This window comes from Podarcis bocagei (genome assembly GCF_964188305.1).
Source record: "Podarcis bocagei genome assembly, chromosome: 3".
Lineage (NCBI taxonomy): Eukaryota > Metazoa > Chordata > Lepidosauria > Squamata > Lacertidae > Podarcis > Podarcis bocagei.
The window spans coordinates 11,988,444-12,003,411 of NC_138127.1; the positions used below are offsets into that span (position 1 = coordinate 11,988,444).

The following is a 14,968-nucleotide window of genomic DNA, read 5'->3' on the forward strand; positions in this document are numbered from 1 at the left end:
AAAATAACCTTGTAAATCAGACCACTGAAGTCGTCCACGAATCACAGTGTTTCTCGTGGTTCCAGGTTTCTTGATGACAATACAACATCTCCTCCTCCTGGTAAAATAAGCAATAACCTCAGCAGACGGGGAGAAGCTCTAGGAGGGAGAAGAGTCACGGAATAAAACATCTGCTGTGTATTCTGAGCCATCACCTCCCAGGGAGATTGGCAAATGACTTCTGCCTTGCCAGTTCAAGGAGAGACAGATCAACAGCACCATGCTCTCTGATGGATGAAGGGGAATATGAAGAGAGGACTGGTCAGGAGAGGTCATTAATAATCTCAGAGAACCATGAAAACTGTCAAAGTCAAATCGCAGGGCATCCAGGCAGGGGGGGGAAAAAAGCAAGACTTGGAATGCATTTATCTGCACTATTATTGTCAATCCATTTGGAGAGGCACACAGCTAAATAAGCAATGGCCACAACACAGTTGCTGGGATCCAGTTGGTGCCCTTGAATTTCCGGGGGGGGGCTTTTAAACCAGCAGCGGTCTGCTAAGTCTAGAAGGATATTTATTTACCATCCCTAATCCCCAGTTTGTGCTGGGTGGTAACCCGCGAGCAACTCTTCCATGGCCACAGGGAACGGGGGCAGCAGGATCACCGCATCCTCTGTTGGCATAGGTCAAAATGTGACCCCCAGGCCTTTCTTATCAGGCCCTTGGGACTCCCTCTGTACGGCATACCCCACCAAACCTACTTTACCCTCCTCCAGTGTTTCTGTGACTGGAGTGTATCTCTGAACTCCCAACAATGCCTCTTGGTTGCCTGGTGGATTCTGTGCAGAAACAACTACCTATCTTAAAAAGTCAGAAATGTAGATTTGCTGCTCTTTCCATTTTTGCTTCTGGACCCACCCACCAACAACTTGGTTAATAACAGGCTCCCCGCATGTGGATTGAAGTATGAATTGGAGCAGTTTTTTGGGCTGATTTGAGTATACTGTCCTGCAGTTGCTACTGATGTGTATTTGGAATGTGCTGTTGTAATCTATGATTTTGGTGTTTGTTGTTATTATCTATCGCAGTTGAGATGCCAAGATGAAAAACAAAAACTTTTATTAATTTTTTTTATATAAAACACAACTCTTGAATGTACAACTGTGAAACAAATGACATGCTCTGGCAACGCCTTACGTAAAGTTCTGCAGTGTTGTAACCAGAATGCATCAAACAAGCATTTTGTTCAAATATCTCTTGCCGTCTTTCGAATAATCCTAAGTATCCAAACCTGAGGCTTCTCAGTATCAAGAAATTGGATACGAGTCAGTAAAACTCACATTTATCCATCACAATTGCAGCCTGTTAGTCAGAACTGTTGTTGCTCTGCCCCCAAAGTCAATGAATATTTCTAACACATTCTAGGACAAGGACTTTACAGCTCCTTTTTTTGCTAGTCGATCAGCCGCTTCATTTCCAGCAAGGCCAGAATGACCTGGAACATGTTTCTGTTAACAGTAAATTGAACCAGTTACCACAACTGTACAACCATCTTCATTTTATGACTATCTCCAAACCCTCCACATCTCACGAGACAGCTTTCAGTTCAAAGTGCCAAAAATGACTCTTTAAAAAAAATGCCAATACTCAATTCTTTTATTTCCAGCCCCCCACCCGCAAAGGGTTAGAAAGCAACACTGTATTTCAATTTTCCCCAAAAAACTGGTGAATAAAAATACACGGGTCAAAATAAAATGCTGTTTTCTGATTCAAAACATAACAAAACACAGGCCTTCCCCTGGACTGGTACCAAACACTTGCACATTTCCATTACTAAACAGAATTACTTGCATTATTTTGTTAACATTCATTTTTAATAGCATGCACTTGATATGTACGAAGTCTGCCTTTTCAAACCTCATAACTTACCCACTGGATATCCATGCCTTCCGAAAGATTAGCAAGCCTTTCAAAGTCCTCTCTGTTTGTTACATCTGTTCCTTTGTATGTTTTCCAGTCATTCTTCTTCCAGTTTTTAACCCAGCTTGTCATACCTATGTAAGAACAAGATGCACCTGTCGTATCGTGACTTTTTTTAAGGACTGCTGAAATTGTCCTCGGATTCTACCGCACATCTGCAAAATGGCATCCAATTGTGCTGTTCAAAGAAGCCCACATGGTGGTGAATCCAAGCTAGGTCTAGGCAGGCACTGAATGCTTGCTGTGATAAATTTGCAGCCCATTGTAAGTCATGCATATTCAATTTGACTTGGGGCCCACCATTTTAAGCACCGGTCAGCTTATAGCTGGTCTTGCCTGCCATAAGTAGAAGCTGAAGTCCAGATCTTGAAGGGGTCGTTTGTGGACAGGGACCCACTTCAAGCGTAGATAGCAGGTAACATCTGCAGATGTTCAGGTCTCTCTCAAAATGAAAAGTTAAAACCAGATGCAGATTCTACAGTTATCAATTCACTTCTAACCTTTGCTTTTGAGAAGGAAGTCGCCTTCTGGGTATACAGTGGTACCCCGGGTTACAGACACTTCAGGTTACATATGCTTCAGGTTACAGACTCCGCTAACCCAGAAATATTGCCTTGGGTTAAGAACTTTGCTTCAGGATGAGAACAGAAATCGTGCAACAGTGGCGCAGTGGCAGGCCCCATTAGCTAAAGTGGTGTTTCAGGTTAAAAACAGACCTCCACAACGAATTAAGTTCTTAACCCAGGGTACCACTGTATATGGGTATTTATTTATCAGGTTTGTTGGATCCCTGCCAATGCAGGTTTTAAACATAGGAAATGCCAATCCCTAGCTTGGGAACAAATGCATCCAAGTTGAAAGAGGATAAATCCAGAAAGGCAGTATTGGCTGGTAAATCTTGGGACTGGGGGTTGGGTGGAAAAGAAACAGTGTATGGAGAACAGCTTCCTTTGGCCACAATGCTATTATTGATTAAGTATTCTCCAGAGAGCAGCATTTGTTAGCTTTCAATGTAAACCCTTCCCAAGCCACGAGCTTTTAATAGAAAAACACCCAACGCTCATTCACATGCCTGCTTATCACCAGGATCTGCTTAAACATCAAAAGCAAACATTCATTATATATTACATGCTAAATTCCTAGGTCTTGATCATTGGAACGTTAATTATTTCTAGCCCACCTTTTCACCAAAGAGCTCAAGATTGTACACATAGTTCTCCTCTCACTCTCCATTTTATCCACGCAATGCTGTGAGGTAGGTTAGACCAAGAGAATGTGACTGGCCCAAGGTCACTCTGAGTTTCATGGCCAAGTGGGACTGGAACTCTGGACTCCCAGAAAGGTGCTGGAAGCGTCTGGTAAATAATCAAAACAGCAAGTCCCATGCCCTGCACAAACTTATTTTCCGTTCAGAAGGCCATTTCACATGCTTCTTGCCTTATTACTTATTCCCAATACACAATGACTTACCTTCGATGGTGAACTTGCTGTCAGTATAGATTGCCAGTTTATTGATATTTTGACTCTTGGCTTGCTCTATTGCTTTGCAAGCTGCCTACGGAAAACATTTAGAATACACAACTCAGCAGAAAGGAAGTTGAACCATCAATACCGATGCCAAGTTTCAAAATTGTAACACAAAAGCAACGTAATCCAATTCTAGCACCGTTCGTCCAGAAGTTGATGCAAATTATGTTAAAGACAATTGGGGGGGGGGGAGAGCCATGGCCAATTACTTAACTAGGTTTTATGAATTTTCATAATAGCTACATAATTATTCTGCGGCACTAGCCTATCAATCATGCAATTTCTTGTTAGGATTTATGAGATAACTTTTTAAATTGTTCTTTCAATTTCTCCAAACAACACTCTCTCTATATATATCCATGCAGTTCCCCCCTTGAAACAGAAGGGCATTTCCATTAAAACTAAAAGGCTCAAGCATTCAATTGTGCCAATTTTGTGTTCCATTCAACTTACATGTATTTCAGCCCTTTGATTAGTCTGCCGCCCAGGAAGTCTTTCACTACTATTTCTGTAGGAGTACAAAATACATACAACATTCAAGTAATTTTTCTCAGGCATGAAGCATTTCAAGGCTAATATAGGGATCAAAATACATCTGTGACCTGAAAGGCAGTCTGCATGTTTATAATAGGAAAACCAATGTTGTTCTTCCTTCAAACCACAGATTTTCAAATTTAGCGCTACGCCATGTTTGTTTCTACCTGAATTGCTCATATTGGATTAAAAGAAATGCCAGAGGAAGGCTGTGGCCCTTCTGTCCCAACAGCCCCTGCCAAAAACCCATCCAAGGGTTAGGAAGCCCTGTTGAGTGAGATGGGCTGAGAAACTATGGCATTGAGGGATGAAGTAGAAAGGCCGAAACTTGGACAGAAGCACCTCCTGGGAATGGAAATCCAATCATTGCCATTTTAAGGTGTCTGGTAGTGGGCCACTACCAGATCTCACATTTCCCCCAAGAGCAACTGGAAGGTTTGAAGGGCTTCTCATGCTTTCAAGGCTGCCAGTGCAAGATGTGATGAATAGCTAGTGCTCTTGGTTCTGAATGATTTAGAGAAAACCCCTGGGAGGATGACCATCTATTATTATTATTTATTATTATTATTATTAAGCAGTCGCTACTTTCCTTTGGTCCACACATTCGTCAAACAAGCCATTTCCTTCAAATGTGACCAAGGAAAGGACAGGATTGGTAGACAACAAATTGCTCCAACTCCGACCATCCACCTGGACAAACGACAGAGGCCATACTTTCCCTCTACATATCACAAGCCCTGAAGATCTTCAGCTGGATAGGAAGACACATCATACTGAGGGCTTTGGAAGCAAATTCTGACAGATGCTCCTGGCATTAATTGCTTCTGCCAGGGACATCTCAGCAGCTATTTTGGACACCACTGTGCTAGCCTCCATAATGTGACTTCCTACCAGTCTGGTTTCTGGACATTTGCTTTGGTGGGCAAGGAGGCAGCCACTTTATCCGTCTGAAGAAGCATGAACTCCTTCAAGACAGAAGAAAAGGGATATATCGAGACGGCACCATGAGGCTGACTCAGACTCCTCTTTGTTGGTTAGGAAAGCAGTGGACAGATGCCATGCACACTTTTTCTTCTTCTTACAGCCTAGTCTGCAACCAATGAAACTATGCTTGGACTGGTTTCACCTGGCCGAGTAGATGGGGCCAGGAACCTGCAACTCTTCACAAGAGCCAGAAGACTGAATCAAGAGAAGTGGGTCCACCCTCTAGCCAACGTTTTCTTCTTAAAATAGTATTAGTGGAAGGACAGCAAAATACCGCGTCCAGATTCAAACAATAGGGATCACCGCAAAAAAAGTGTCATTAGAATGGTTTTTATAGCAAGTTATTGGACCATTCATTTCTTACTTACAAAGGATGATCGGGTCCCCAATAGACACCAGTTCCAGCACGTGCTTTACGGCGCCCATTACTTGAGCAACACCCATCAGTATAAACAACTGCATAATCTCCTAAAAATGCAAATGGGACAATTATTTCAGAAGGAATATTGCCAGCTGGATGGACAACAAGTACTGATATTTAAGAAAGGTGATCAGGACAACCCAACATACAACTGCCAAATTGAAGTCTTATTGAGGTTCCCTCAAAAATACACACAGGATATATTTTAGAACAATGGGTTTAAAAAAAAACAAAACCATACAAAGAAGCCATGTGCTGCTCCCAATGCAGACTAGCTTTCAAGGGACACAGCACAACTGAGCCACTTTGTTTTGAATTACAGTATTCAGAAAAATATGGTGAACTACCAAAATAGCTGTATGTCACATTAACATTGTTGTTATTTATTCGGTTTATATACTGCTCTTCATCACAAGATCTCAGGGAGGTTCACAGAATAAAACGAAAGATAAAAGCCACAAGTTTTAAAACATTTGTCTCCCATGACTCCATCAAAGAGTTATTTCATCTATTTACCAGGAGATATAAAGCGCTTTATTATACTAAGGGTCATCATCTACTAGAACCTATTACACAGGTTTGTGAATTATTATATATAGTGCAGAAATCTGCAGCAGCTTAAGCAGAGGATAAATTGGATATAATCAAATATAAAATCCTATGTGAACTATTTAAGAGCTCCACACAGAATGTCTGGTACATTACTTTGAACTGTGAAGTAGCTCTCTCTTCTTTAAACGGAGGCATTCATATATCCCTAATTCAGTGCAGCGGTACCTCTGGTTGTGGATGGGATCCGTTCCGGAGGTCCGGTCGGATCCCGAGGTTTCCGCAACCTGAGGATCACTTCTGCACATGTGCGCAGGGCGAAACCTGGTAAAATACTTCTGGGCTTGCCGCATGTGCATGCCAAAATTTATGTAACCAGAGGGTTACATAAACAGAGGTTCGACTGTACTGGAAAAGCTCTCAATGTAAAAATTGTTATCGGTCAATGTGTTAAGACCTGGACTCCAAACTCTGTACAGCCACTAGTGGTGCAGTTCAAAACCTGGACTACTCTGGTTTAGTGCTGGGGCCACTGCTGAATCCACAAACTTGCTTCACACAACAGTAGGAGTGGAAGGTGATGGGGGTTGGGGAAGCAAATCACTGGACCAGCAAGTGGGCACAAAGCAGTCATGTGACAACAGTGGGGCCAACTCAGGTCCCAAGGGATCCTGGGCAGGTGAAATCCTTCCCTTGGAATACACGTTCCAGCAATTTCTACTGGCTACCGCTGATATGAAACCCACTAGTGGCACTTCTGCTTGCATGTCGACAGGGACACCTCTACCTATCCCCCCATCAAAGAGGGTTTGGATTGTGTCATAACTCACTAGGCAGCAGCTAAGTCAATTTCAATAGGAGTGACTTGTGCATTTCCAAGAGTAAGAAGACTGCAAAGCTCTTTTGCATATTAAATCTATATGCAAAGAACTTCCAATGGGGGGTGGGTGGAGAAGAGGGCTATTGGGTTTCTTTTTGCTCTTGGTTTTCTTAGCTATTTTGGGGTTTGTTATCTTATTTTTTTTATGTTGTGAACTGGATAGAGGACGGTGTAAAAATTTAATAAATAACAACAGCTTAAAAGCTCTATTTAAAAATTTTAAGGAAACGACATTGTTTAGTCACCTGCTACAATAAAGGCACTTACCCATATATGAGAATTCATCTTTGCGTTCTGGAGGTGTGTAAGGTACTTCGGTATATTTTACACGCTTTCTCTCACGTTGGTTCTCTGAGGGCTGTTCATATGGTTTCTTGTATGAAGTATAATCTGACCACGATGTTGTCTTCTTACCCCTGAACCTATTATTTCTTGGTCTTTCATAAGCTGCATTATCGAAACCGTAGAAGAAATGAAATGCAAAAAATAAAAAATCACATTGAAAGTATAATATTCATGTTCAAGAACCTTATACACCCACAATCACATAAATGAAGTCCCTCTAAAGTAATTAGAAATTAACTCATAAATTAACGGTGAGCAGGACTGCAGAAAAATGCATAACCACACACAGAGACAGACACAATAAGGGATATACTACAAGGCTAAAGAGTGAGCAGTGCTAACTTGTAGAAGTATGCTTTCAGTGATTAAATGGAGAGCAGCACAGATCCACACAAAAGATGAGCTCGTGGAAATCCACTGGCAATTTCTAGGACTACTTAGCTGTATCTACTACAAAGCAATTAGGACATGGTAGTTTTTCCACATATTAGGTACATGTTACAAGTTGTGAGTGGCTTATGTAGATCTGTATTGCCTACTATACAGATAGGCAACAAGTGTGTGAGCTTCTCAAATGTACCAGAAAGGAATGCCCTATTTGGGCTCACTTGATACTTTGGATTCTCAACCAAGTGACACATAATGTAACTCTTCCATTGTTTGGTGTAATGTATCTTGTGTTAAGTTGCTTGGAGACCTTTGAGGACCAAATGACTAACAAGTCTAACAAATCGCCATAATCAAGTAAGTTTTTTATCCAAAACCTACAACAAAACCTGGGGGATATTTTCATGAATCTGTAATTTGTCCTGACCTATCTGAAGCACTTGCTTATTTTTATACTCCCAACTCTTTCTAGGCCTTCTCCAAGCACTCAGTCCATGACATTCAGCCACCAACAGAAATATGTGGAAGCACTAAACCAGTATCCTGGGCAAAAGCAATCCAGCGGTGGCACTGAAACACTCCATCTCTCTTTCTGGCAAATACCACACTGAGCAAGAATGAGAGACAGTCAGGTTGCAGTTTAGTAATGCAAAGCACACTAGACAAGCTCCAGAATGAAAGCACAGGGGTGTGCAGCCTGGCGCGTTATGCATCTGCTACAGCACTACAAACACCAAGACAAGTATGAGGAGCACCTTCAGTAACAACCGCTGGGTCATTAGGTGGTGATGCAGCTGCATGTCCTGCATCCCCTGCCGGTGTGCCTAGTTTAAAGGGAACACACTGTATTATGTGACAAAGCAATTGCCGGTACAAGTTCTTCCTGTGCTAGATGATCTGCATACAAAAGTCACGTGGACCAAACGCCAATGCAACTGCAGGTTTATTGAAACTGCAATTTGATCTTATATGTTTCCTCAAAAATAAGTCCCACTGAGTTCAGCAGGACCCATTCCCAAGGAAGTAAGCAACAGAATGTAGTCTTCATTTCCCAGCTTTTAAATGTTGCCCACAGGAATGTTAGCCAAGCAGTACAATATCTAAAAAGTAGGTAGTTTTTCTATAGTTAGCCAAGCAGTACAATATCTAAAAATCTTGAACACTCTCATAAAGCAAAGGAATTATTTTAGTTACAAGGTCTTTCAGGCCCCTTATCTGATGCCTTTCAGATGTTGATGGACTCAAACTTGCATCAGCCCCAGACAGCATGACAGGGATGGTTTGAGTTGTAGTCCAACATCTGGAAAGCCATATTCTCCCCACCTCTGATCTACCGCAAAATGAGATATGCAAGAGGTCTAGACTTTCCCTTCTTACAGCTGTGACTTCTCACCACTATTTATGCAAATCCACCACTTTCACTTAAAACCAAGCCAGATCCTAAATCTTCGGTGGAGCAATTAGCCTACATAAAAAAACACCCCAGAACTGAGAACTCAGCCTGTGCCATCTGGAAATACAGCCGACCACTGACAAGTATATCAAGCTTTCTGCGGGAAGCATTTAGCACGCCCACACTAATTACCAGAAGGCTACTCTTAAAATTTCTGCCAAGCGCCAACCCTTTACAGGGTGCTTACCACTTGAATGACAAAATGTACCTGTTGATCCATCATTTACGAAGTCCCAAGCATCTTCCTCTGTTGAAAACTTCTTGAAGCTAGCATATTTATATTTGTCAACTTGTTCTTTACATTCCTCCCTATAAAAACATAAAGCTATTATTATTATTATTATTATTATTATTATTATTATGTTGTTGTTGTTGTTGTTGTTGTTGTTGTTGTTGTTGTTGTTGTTGTTATCATCTCCAATGCCACCTACTCTTCTATTAGAGCAAATCGGGGGACACAAAGCTTTCCCCTATATCAGCTGAAGGACAATCCTCACACAATTCTTGGAAGGAAAGCTTCCCAACCTCAATAATCCACCATAGTTTTAGCCCTTCAAAGGAGAAAGGTCGGGGTAGGCTATGCGAACCACTTTGGGGCCTGGAAACATTACATAAATCTAACCATTTTTTGTTTTTCAAGTACCGTATTTTTCGCTCTATAACACGTACCAGACCATAACACGCACGTAGTTTTTAGAGGAGGAAAACAAGAAAAAAATATTCTAAACAAAACAGTGGATATATGATTTTTGTGGTTCATGCTGTGGCCACAGACATGTGATCTGACAGTGAGTTTGGAGTAGCCCAATGCAAAAATCCTGAGGATCCATGTGGATCCATGCTTTGTAACCACGGAGGAGGGAAGGAAGGGGAACCATGGATCCTCTGCTCACAACTGCAGCAGATCCCCCCCACACCCGCAGGCATTCGCTCCATAACACGCACAGACATTTCCCCTTACTTTCTAGGAGGGAAAAAGTGAGTGTTATGGTGCAAAAAATACGGTAACTTAAATGCAAAGCCCCACTGAACTAAGAGCACTGAGCTAGTGTGAGGAAGATTTGGGTTAAAACCTGCACACAGTTATGAAGTTCGCCCGCAGCCAGACACCTGCTCTCAGTACCACCACCTGACAGTGTTGTTAGGAGAATGGGTTCTTTTTTAATAAAAAAAAGGGGGGGAGTGAGAGATGATGTTTGCTGCCTTGAGCTCTTTGGTACAGGCTCAGAGGGTAGAGAACAAGACTCTTTTAATCTCAGGCTTGTAGGTTCGAGTCCTGCGTTGGGCAACTATTCTACACAGATATAGGCACAGTCATACCTCGGGTTGAAGTAGCTTCAAGTTAAGTATTTTTGGGTTGCACTCTGCGGCAACCCGGAAGTAACGGAGCGCGTTACTTCTGGGTTCCGCCACTTGCGCATACGCTCAAAATGACGTCATGTGCATGCACAGAAGCGGCGAAACACGACCCCCGCAGTTGTGTGCTACGTTTACTTCAGGATGCGAACGGGGCTCCGGAACGGATCCCGTTCGCATCCAGAGGTCCGGCTTTTCCTTTCTCCTCCTGTGACGAGGCTGCATTTCAATATTTTAATGTTGTATTTTAATCTTGTTTTTAAGTTGTATTCATTCAACTTGTTTTTATTATTGCTTGTTAGCCGCCCTGAGCCCAGCCTTGGCTGGGGAGCGCAGGGTATAAATAAAAATTATTATTATTATTGCATAAATTTGATTCTCTCTGTACTTTCGACAGATCAGTTACATCTGTTATTATTTAATATTATGGAGAGACAACGCACACGCTCTTGTAAATCAAGGAAAAAAATTAATACAATTTTTTTTTTACTAAAAAGAAAACAAAATCCTGCAGGGGGGGAGGTGGAGCAATGACCCTCGTGGTCCCTTCCAGACTGGGAAGAATACGAAGCTTTTTAGCCCTAGGGAGAAGGGGGAGGAGAGAGATTGGCCACTCCAGGTGTGACTTCGCTTACCAGGTGCGATACACGCCAGTTCTCCTGCCCTTCCGCACCGCGTAGAACATGTTGCCGCTCCTGACGGTTCCGGGGCCGCTGCTGGGGAGAAAACAAGGATGAGCGAGTAAGGCCAGGATCCGGCGCAGCATAATAACTGCCGACTTCGCCTCTCCTGACCTCCCAGCTCCCCACCCACCGCCCTCTCTGCCCGTCTTCGCTGTTCTCCTGCTCTTCCGCTCTCGGGCAGCCGCGCAGGCGCATAACTAGTTGCTGGAGTTTGAGGGTCAGGCTGAAAACAACAACAAAGGCAGCCGACACTTCCGGATCACAAACGGAAGACGGGGTGAGGGCAGACGCAGCAAGTAACCTCCTCCGCCCCTCACATGGCAGCTATTTAAAACACGGACCGACCGGAAGAGGGGTGCTTTTCGAGTCTTTTCTCCCCTAGGGTCCAACCGAGGAAGTGACGACGCGGAGGAAAGCAAACAGTGTTGCGCGCAGGCGCGTTGCCACCGCCGCGGTCTCCGCCTCCGCTCCTCAACCGCCTTGCAAAAAGCGGAGGGTGGAGAGGAAGGAAATCTCAAAAAAGGAGACAGACGCCTTAAGAGTGCGCATGCGCTGGCGCCGAAGGCGGGAAAATGAAAAGCACCAGTGTTAATTCAGTGCACCTTACTCAGAAACAGCCAAATGGGACTGGAGACTTTTTTCACCAACAGCAGCTAATGGCTTTATTCTGCAAACGCTTTAAAGCCAAACTTTCTAGTTCCTGGATTATTGAGCCTCTGTGATGGACAGTAATTCTACACGTGTTTGCCCAGAAAGTAGTCGACGTTTACTCCCGGGTAAACTCTTATATATCATAGTCGTAGCTTAAGCGACATCACACCAAAGGACAGCAAAAAGCATGATAGAAAAAAGGATATGAGCCCCAAAGACTGACTGCATGCTTCGCCAATCTAACCCACTTCTAAGCGCCATTGCGCTGCGATAGTAGAATAAGGCTGCAATCGGCCACGTGCTAGAAACCTTTGCCGAGCAAGGCTTAAAAAGCCATGGCAGGCTCTGGGCTGCAAACCCAGTGGCTCCACTTCGAACTGAAGCCTCCCTCCACCATTTTCGGCTCATCCGCCCATGCATCCGCTCACCTGCCTTATCTCGCAGATCAGGATAGGCGTGAACTTCTCTCCCTGCGCAGGCACACAAACCGAATGGCGCTTCCGGGACTTCCCGCTCTCCCTAGGAGAGATGGGGAAAAACCACTGGTGAAACAAAAAAGAGGGGAGAACATGCACCAGGGTCTTTGAAAGGTCGACTGTACTTCCAGGACTTTACATGCATTACCCCTTTCACCAACAATGGTGCTTTCTTACTACCGATTTAGCAAATGCTGGAGGGCAAAGAGCTTCTATTGAAAAGAGGCAATGGTCCCCCCGCCCACTCTAAAATGTAAATTTGGAATGAGCGTAGGATCTCTTGCATAGGATCAGCAAACTTGCATTTGCCGACCCACCAACCTACCTACCTCAGCCTGTCGGTTATTGAGGCTCATGGTGATCATTTTCAATCTCCATTTGAGGCTGCAGTCCTTTACAATAAATATACACAGTTACCTTGGGGTTCAGTCCCATTGAAGTGGGGCTTATTTTTCTAGCAGGTGTGGATAGGGTTGTGATGCATGCGAATAAATCCACGCCTTCTTCCTTTCACTTTTCCCAAATGATAATCGCCCCGAACCCAATGTTCTCCTACTTGCTTTGCAGCTCTTCAATTCCAGTGAAATGCTACTTCAGGGCTGCCACAAACACACTTTGACTAGCGGGGAAGCAGGAGAAACCTGAGTGCTTGCTAGATGAGCCCACCCAAGCTATACCTGAGGTTCCGTCCCTGAGGCAGTGGCGTAGTGTGGGGGGTGCAGGGGGGGCCAGCCGCACCGGGCGCAACATCTGGGGGTTAGGGTTAGGGGGCGCAAATCCACGGGTCAGGGGGCACAAATCCACGGGTTAGGGGGCGCAAATTACTTGCCTTGCCCCGGGTGCTGACAACCCACGCTATGCCACTGCCCTGAGGTTCCTAGAATTATGTCCATCTGCAGAAGCCTCTCTTTGGGGACTCAAAAATATTGAGTCATCAGCAGGATGGTGGGCAAACTACCCCAGAAGGAGCACGATCAGAGGCCATACCCCTCCCCGAACACCCTATGCACCTCTATTTTTGCTTGTACACTACCACGGATCATAAATTATATTTGCAATGCACCTAAAGTGATGTTTTGAAACAGATTGATAAATTCTACCTCTTACTGAGCAAAAAACAAAACAAAACCGTATTCTTACAGGTATACAGGTGAAACTCAGAAAATTAGAATATTGTGGCAAAGTTCATTTATTTCAATAATTCAACTTAAAAGGTGAAATCAATATATGAGATAAGACTCATGACGTGCAAAGTGGGATATGTCAAGCCTTTATTTGTGATAAATATTTGGTGGAACACTATGTCACAAGAGACTAGGGCCCGGCGGGACTTGACATCTTTCCGCAGGGCCTGCAAGACAGAGCTGTTCCACCAGGCCTTTGGCCAGGGCACAGCCTGACTCCCTCCCTCGGCAATCTTCGCGGAGCTCTGGCCCAATGGTTGCCAGTGGCTTGATTTGAATTAATTTTATAATGAATGATTTTAGAGTGTTGTTTGTGCTGTACTTTTGTACTGTTTTATTGTTGTTAGCCGCCCTGAGCCCGGCTTCGGCTGGGGAGGGCGGGATATAAATAAAATTGATGATGATGATGATGATGATCATGGCATACAGTTGATGAAAACCCCAAATTAACAATACAGTGGTGCCTCGCAAGACGAAATTAATCCGTTCCGCGAGTCTCTTCGCCTTGCGGTTTTTTCGTCTTGCGAAGCACGGCTATTAGCGGCTTAGCGGCTTTAAGAAAAAGGAAACAAACTCGCAAGAACTCGCAAGACGTTTCGTCTTGCGAAGCAAGCCCATAGGGAAATTCGTCTTGCGGAACGACTCAAAAAACGGAAAACTCTTTCGTCTTGCGCGTTTTTCGTCTTGCGAGGTACCACTGTATCAGAAAATTAGAATATTAAATGAAATCAACAAAACAAGGACTGCAAATAGAGCAATATTGGACCTCTGAGAAGTAGAAGCATGCATATGTACTCAGTATTTGGTTTGGGCCCCTTTTGCATCAATTACTGCCTCAATGCGGCATGGCATGGATGCTATCAGCCTGTGGCACTGCTGAGGTGTTATGGAAGACCAGGAAGCTTCAATAGCAGCCTTCTGCTCTTCTGCATTGCTTGGTCTCATGTCTCTCATTCTCTTGGCAATGCCCCATGGATTCTCTATGGGGTTCAGGTCAGGAGAGTTTGCTGGCCAATCAAGCACAGTAACCCCGTGGGCATTGAACCAGGTTTTGGTACTTTTGGCAGTGTGGGCAGGTGCCAAAGTCCTGCTGGAAAATGAAGTCAACATCCCCATAAAGCTAGTCTGTGGAAGTGCTCCAAAATCTCCTGGTAGACAGCTGCGTTGACCCTGGACTTAATCAAGCACAGTGGACCAACACCAGCTGATGGCATGGCTCCTCAAATCAACACAGACTGAGAAAACTTCACACTGGACTTCAAGCACCTGGCATTGTGTGCCTCCCCATTCTTCCTCCAGATTCTGGGTCCTTGGTTTCCAAATGAGATGCAAAAGCTGCTCTCATCAGAAAAGAGATTTTGGGAGCCATGTCATTTTGGAGCACTTCATGCTTATCTCATATATTAGTTTAACCTTTTAAGTTGAATTATTGAAATAAATGAACTTTTCCACGATATTCTAATTTTCCGAGTTTCACCTATAGGCTCACGCAGGCAACTTCCGTCTAGACAACATTGGAGCGCTTTCTTTTTAAAACGCCCATTAGTGCGTGCGTATTTGTTCCCTTGGTGGAGTTG

At 43.9% G+C, this 14,968-nt stretch overlaps 1 protein-coding gene across 6 annotated transcripts; it reads right to left on the reverse strand.

The window, feature by feature from the left end:
* Nucleotides 1-1,083: 1,083 nt before the first annotated feature.
* RNASEH1 (ribonuclease H1) lies at nucleotides 1,084-12,268 on the reverse strand. Of its 6 annotated transcripts, none has more exons than XM_081189193.1 (10): nucleotides 12,160-12,268; nucleotides 11,033-11,113; nucleotides 9,229-9,350; nucleotides 8,344-8,412; nucleotides 7,124-7,303; nucleotides 5,375-5,474; nucleotides 3,942-3,996; nucleotides 3,432-3,516; nucleotides 1,911-2,035; nucleotides 1,084-1,489 (listed from the first exon to the last, which is right to left on the reverse strand). In XM_081189193.1, exons 2-10 carry the CDS (start codon nucleotides 11,080-11,082, stop codon nucleotides 1,403-1,405), a joined length of 873 nt encoding a protein of 290 aa, XP_081045319.1. In that variant the 5' UTR covers nucleotides 11,083-11,113; nucleotides 12,160-12,268; the 3' UTR covers nucleotides 1,084-1,402. The 6 variants fall into 6 exon arrangements, with proteins under 6 accessions (XP_081045319.1, XP_081045315.1, XP_081045316.1 ...); XM_081189189.1 differs by lacking the exon at nucleotides 12,160-12,268 and adding an exon at nucleotides 11,211-11,357; XM_081189190.1 differs by lacking the exon at nucleotides 12,160-12,268 and adding an exon at nucleotides 11,211-11,356 and having other exon boundaries at nucleotides 9,250-9,350.
* Nucleotides 12,269-14,968: the final 2,700 nt, after the last annotated feature.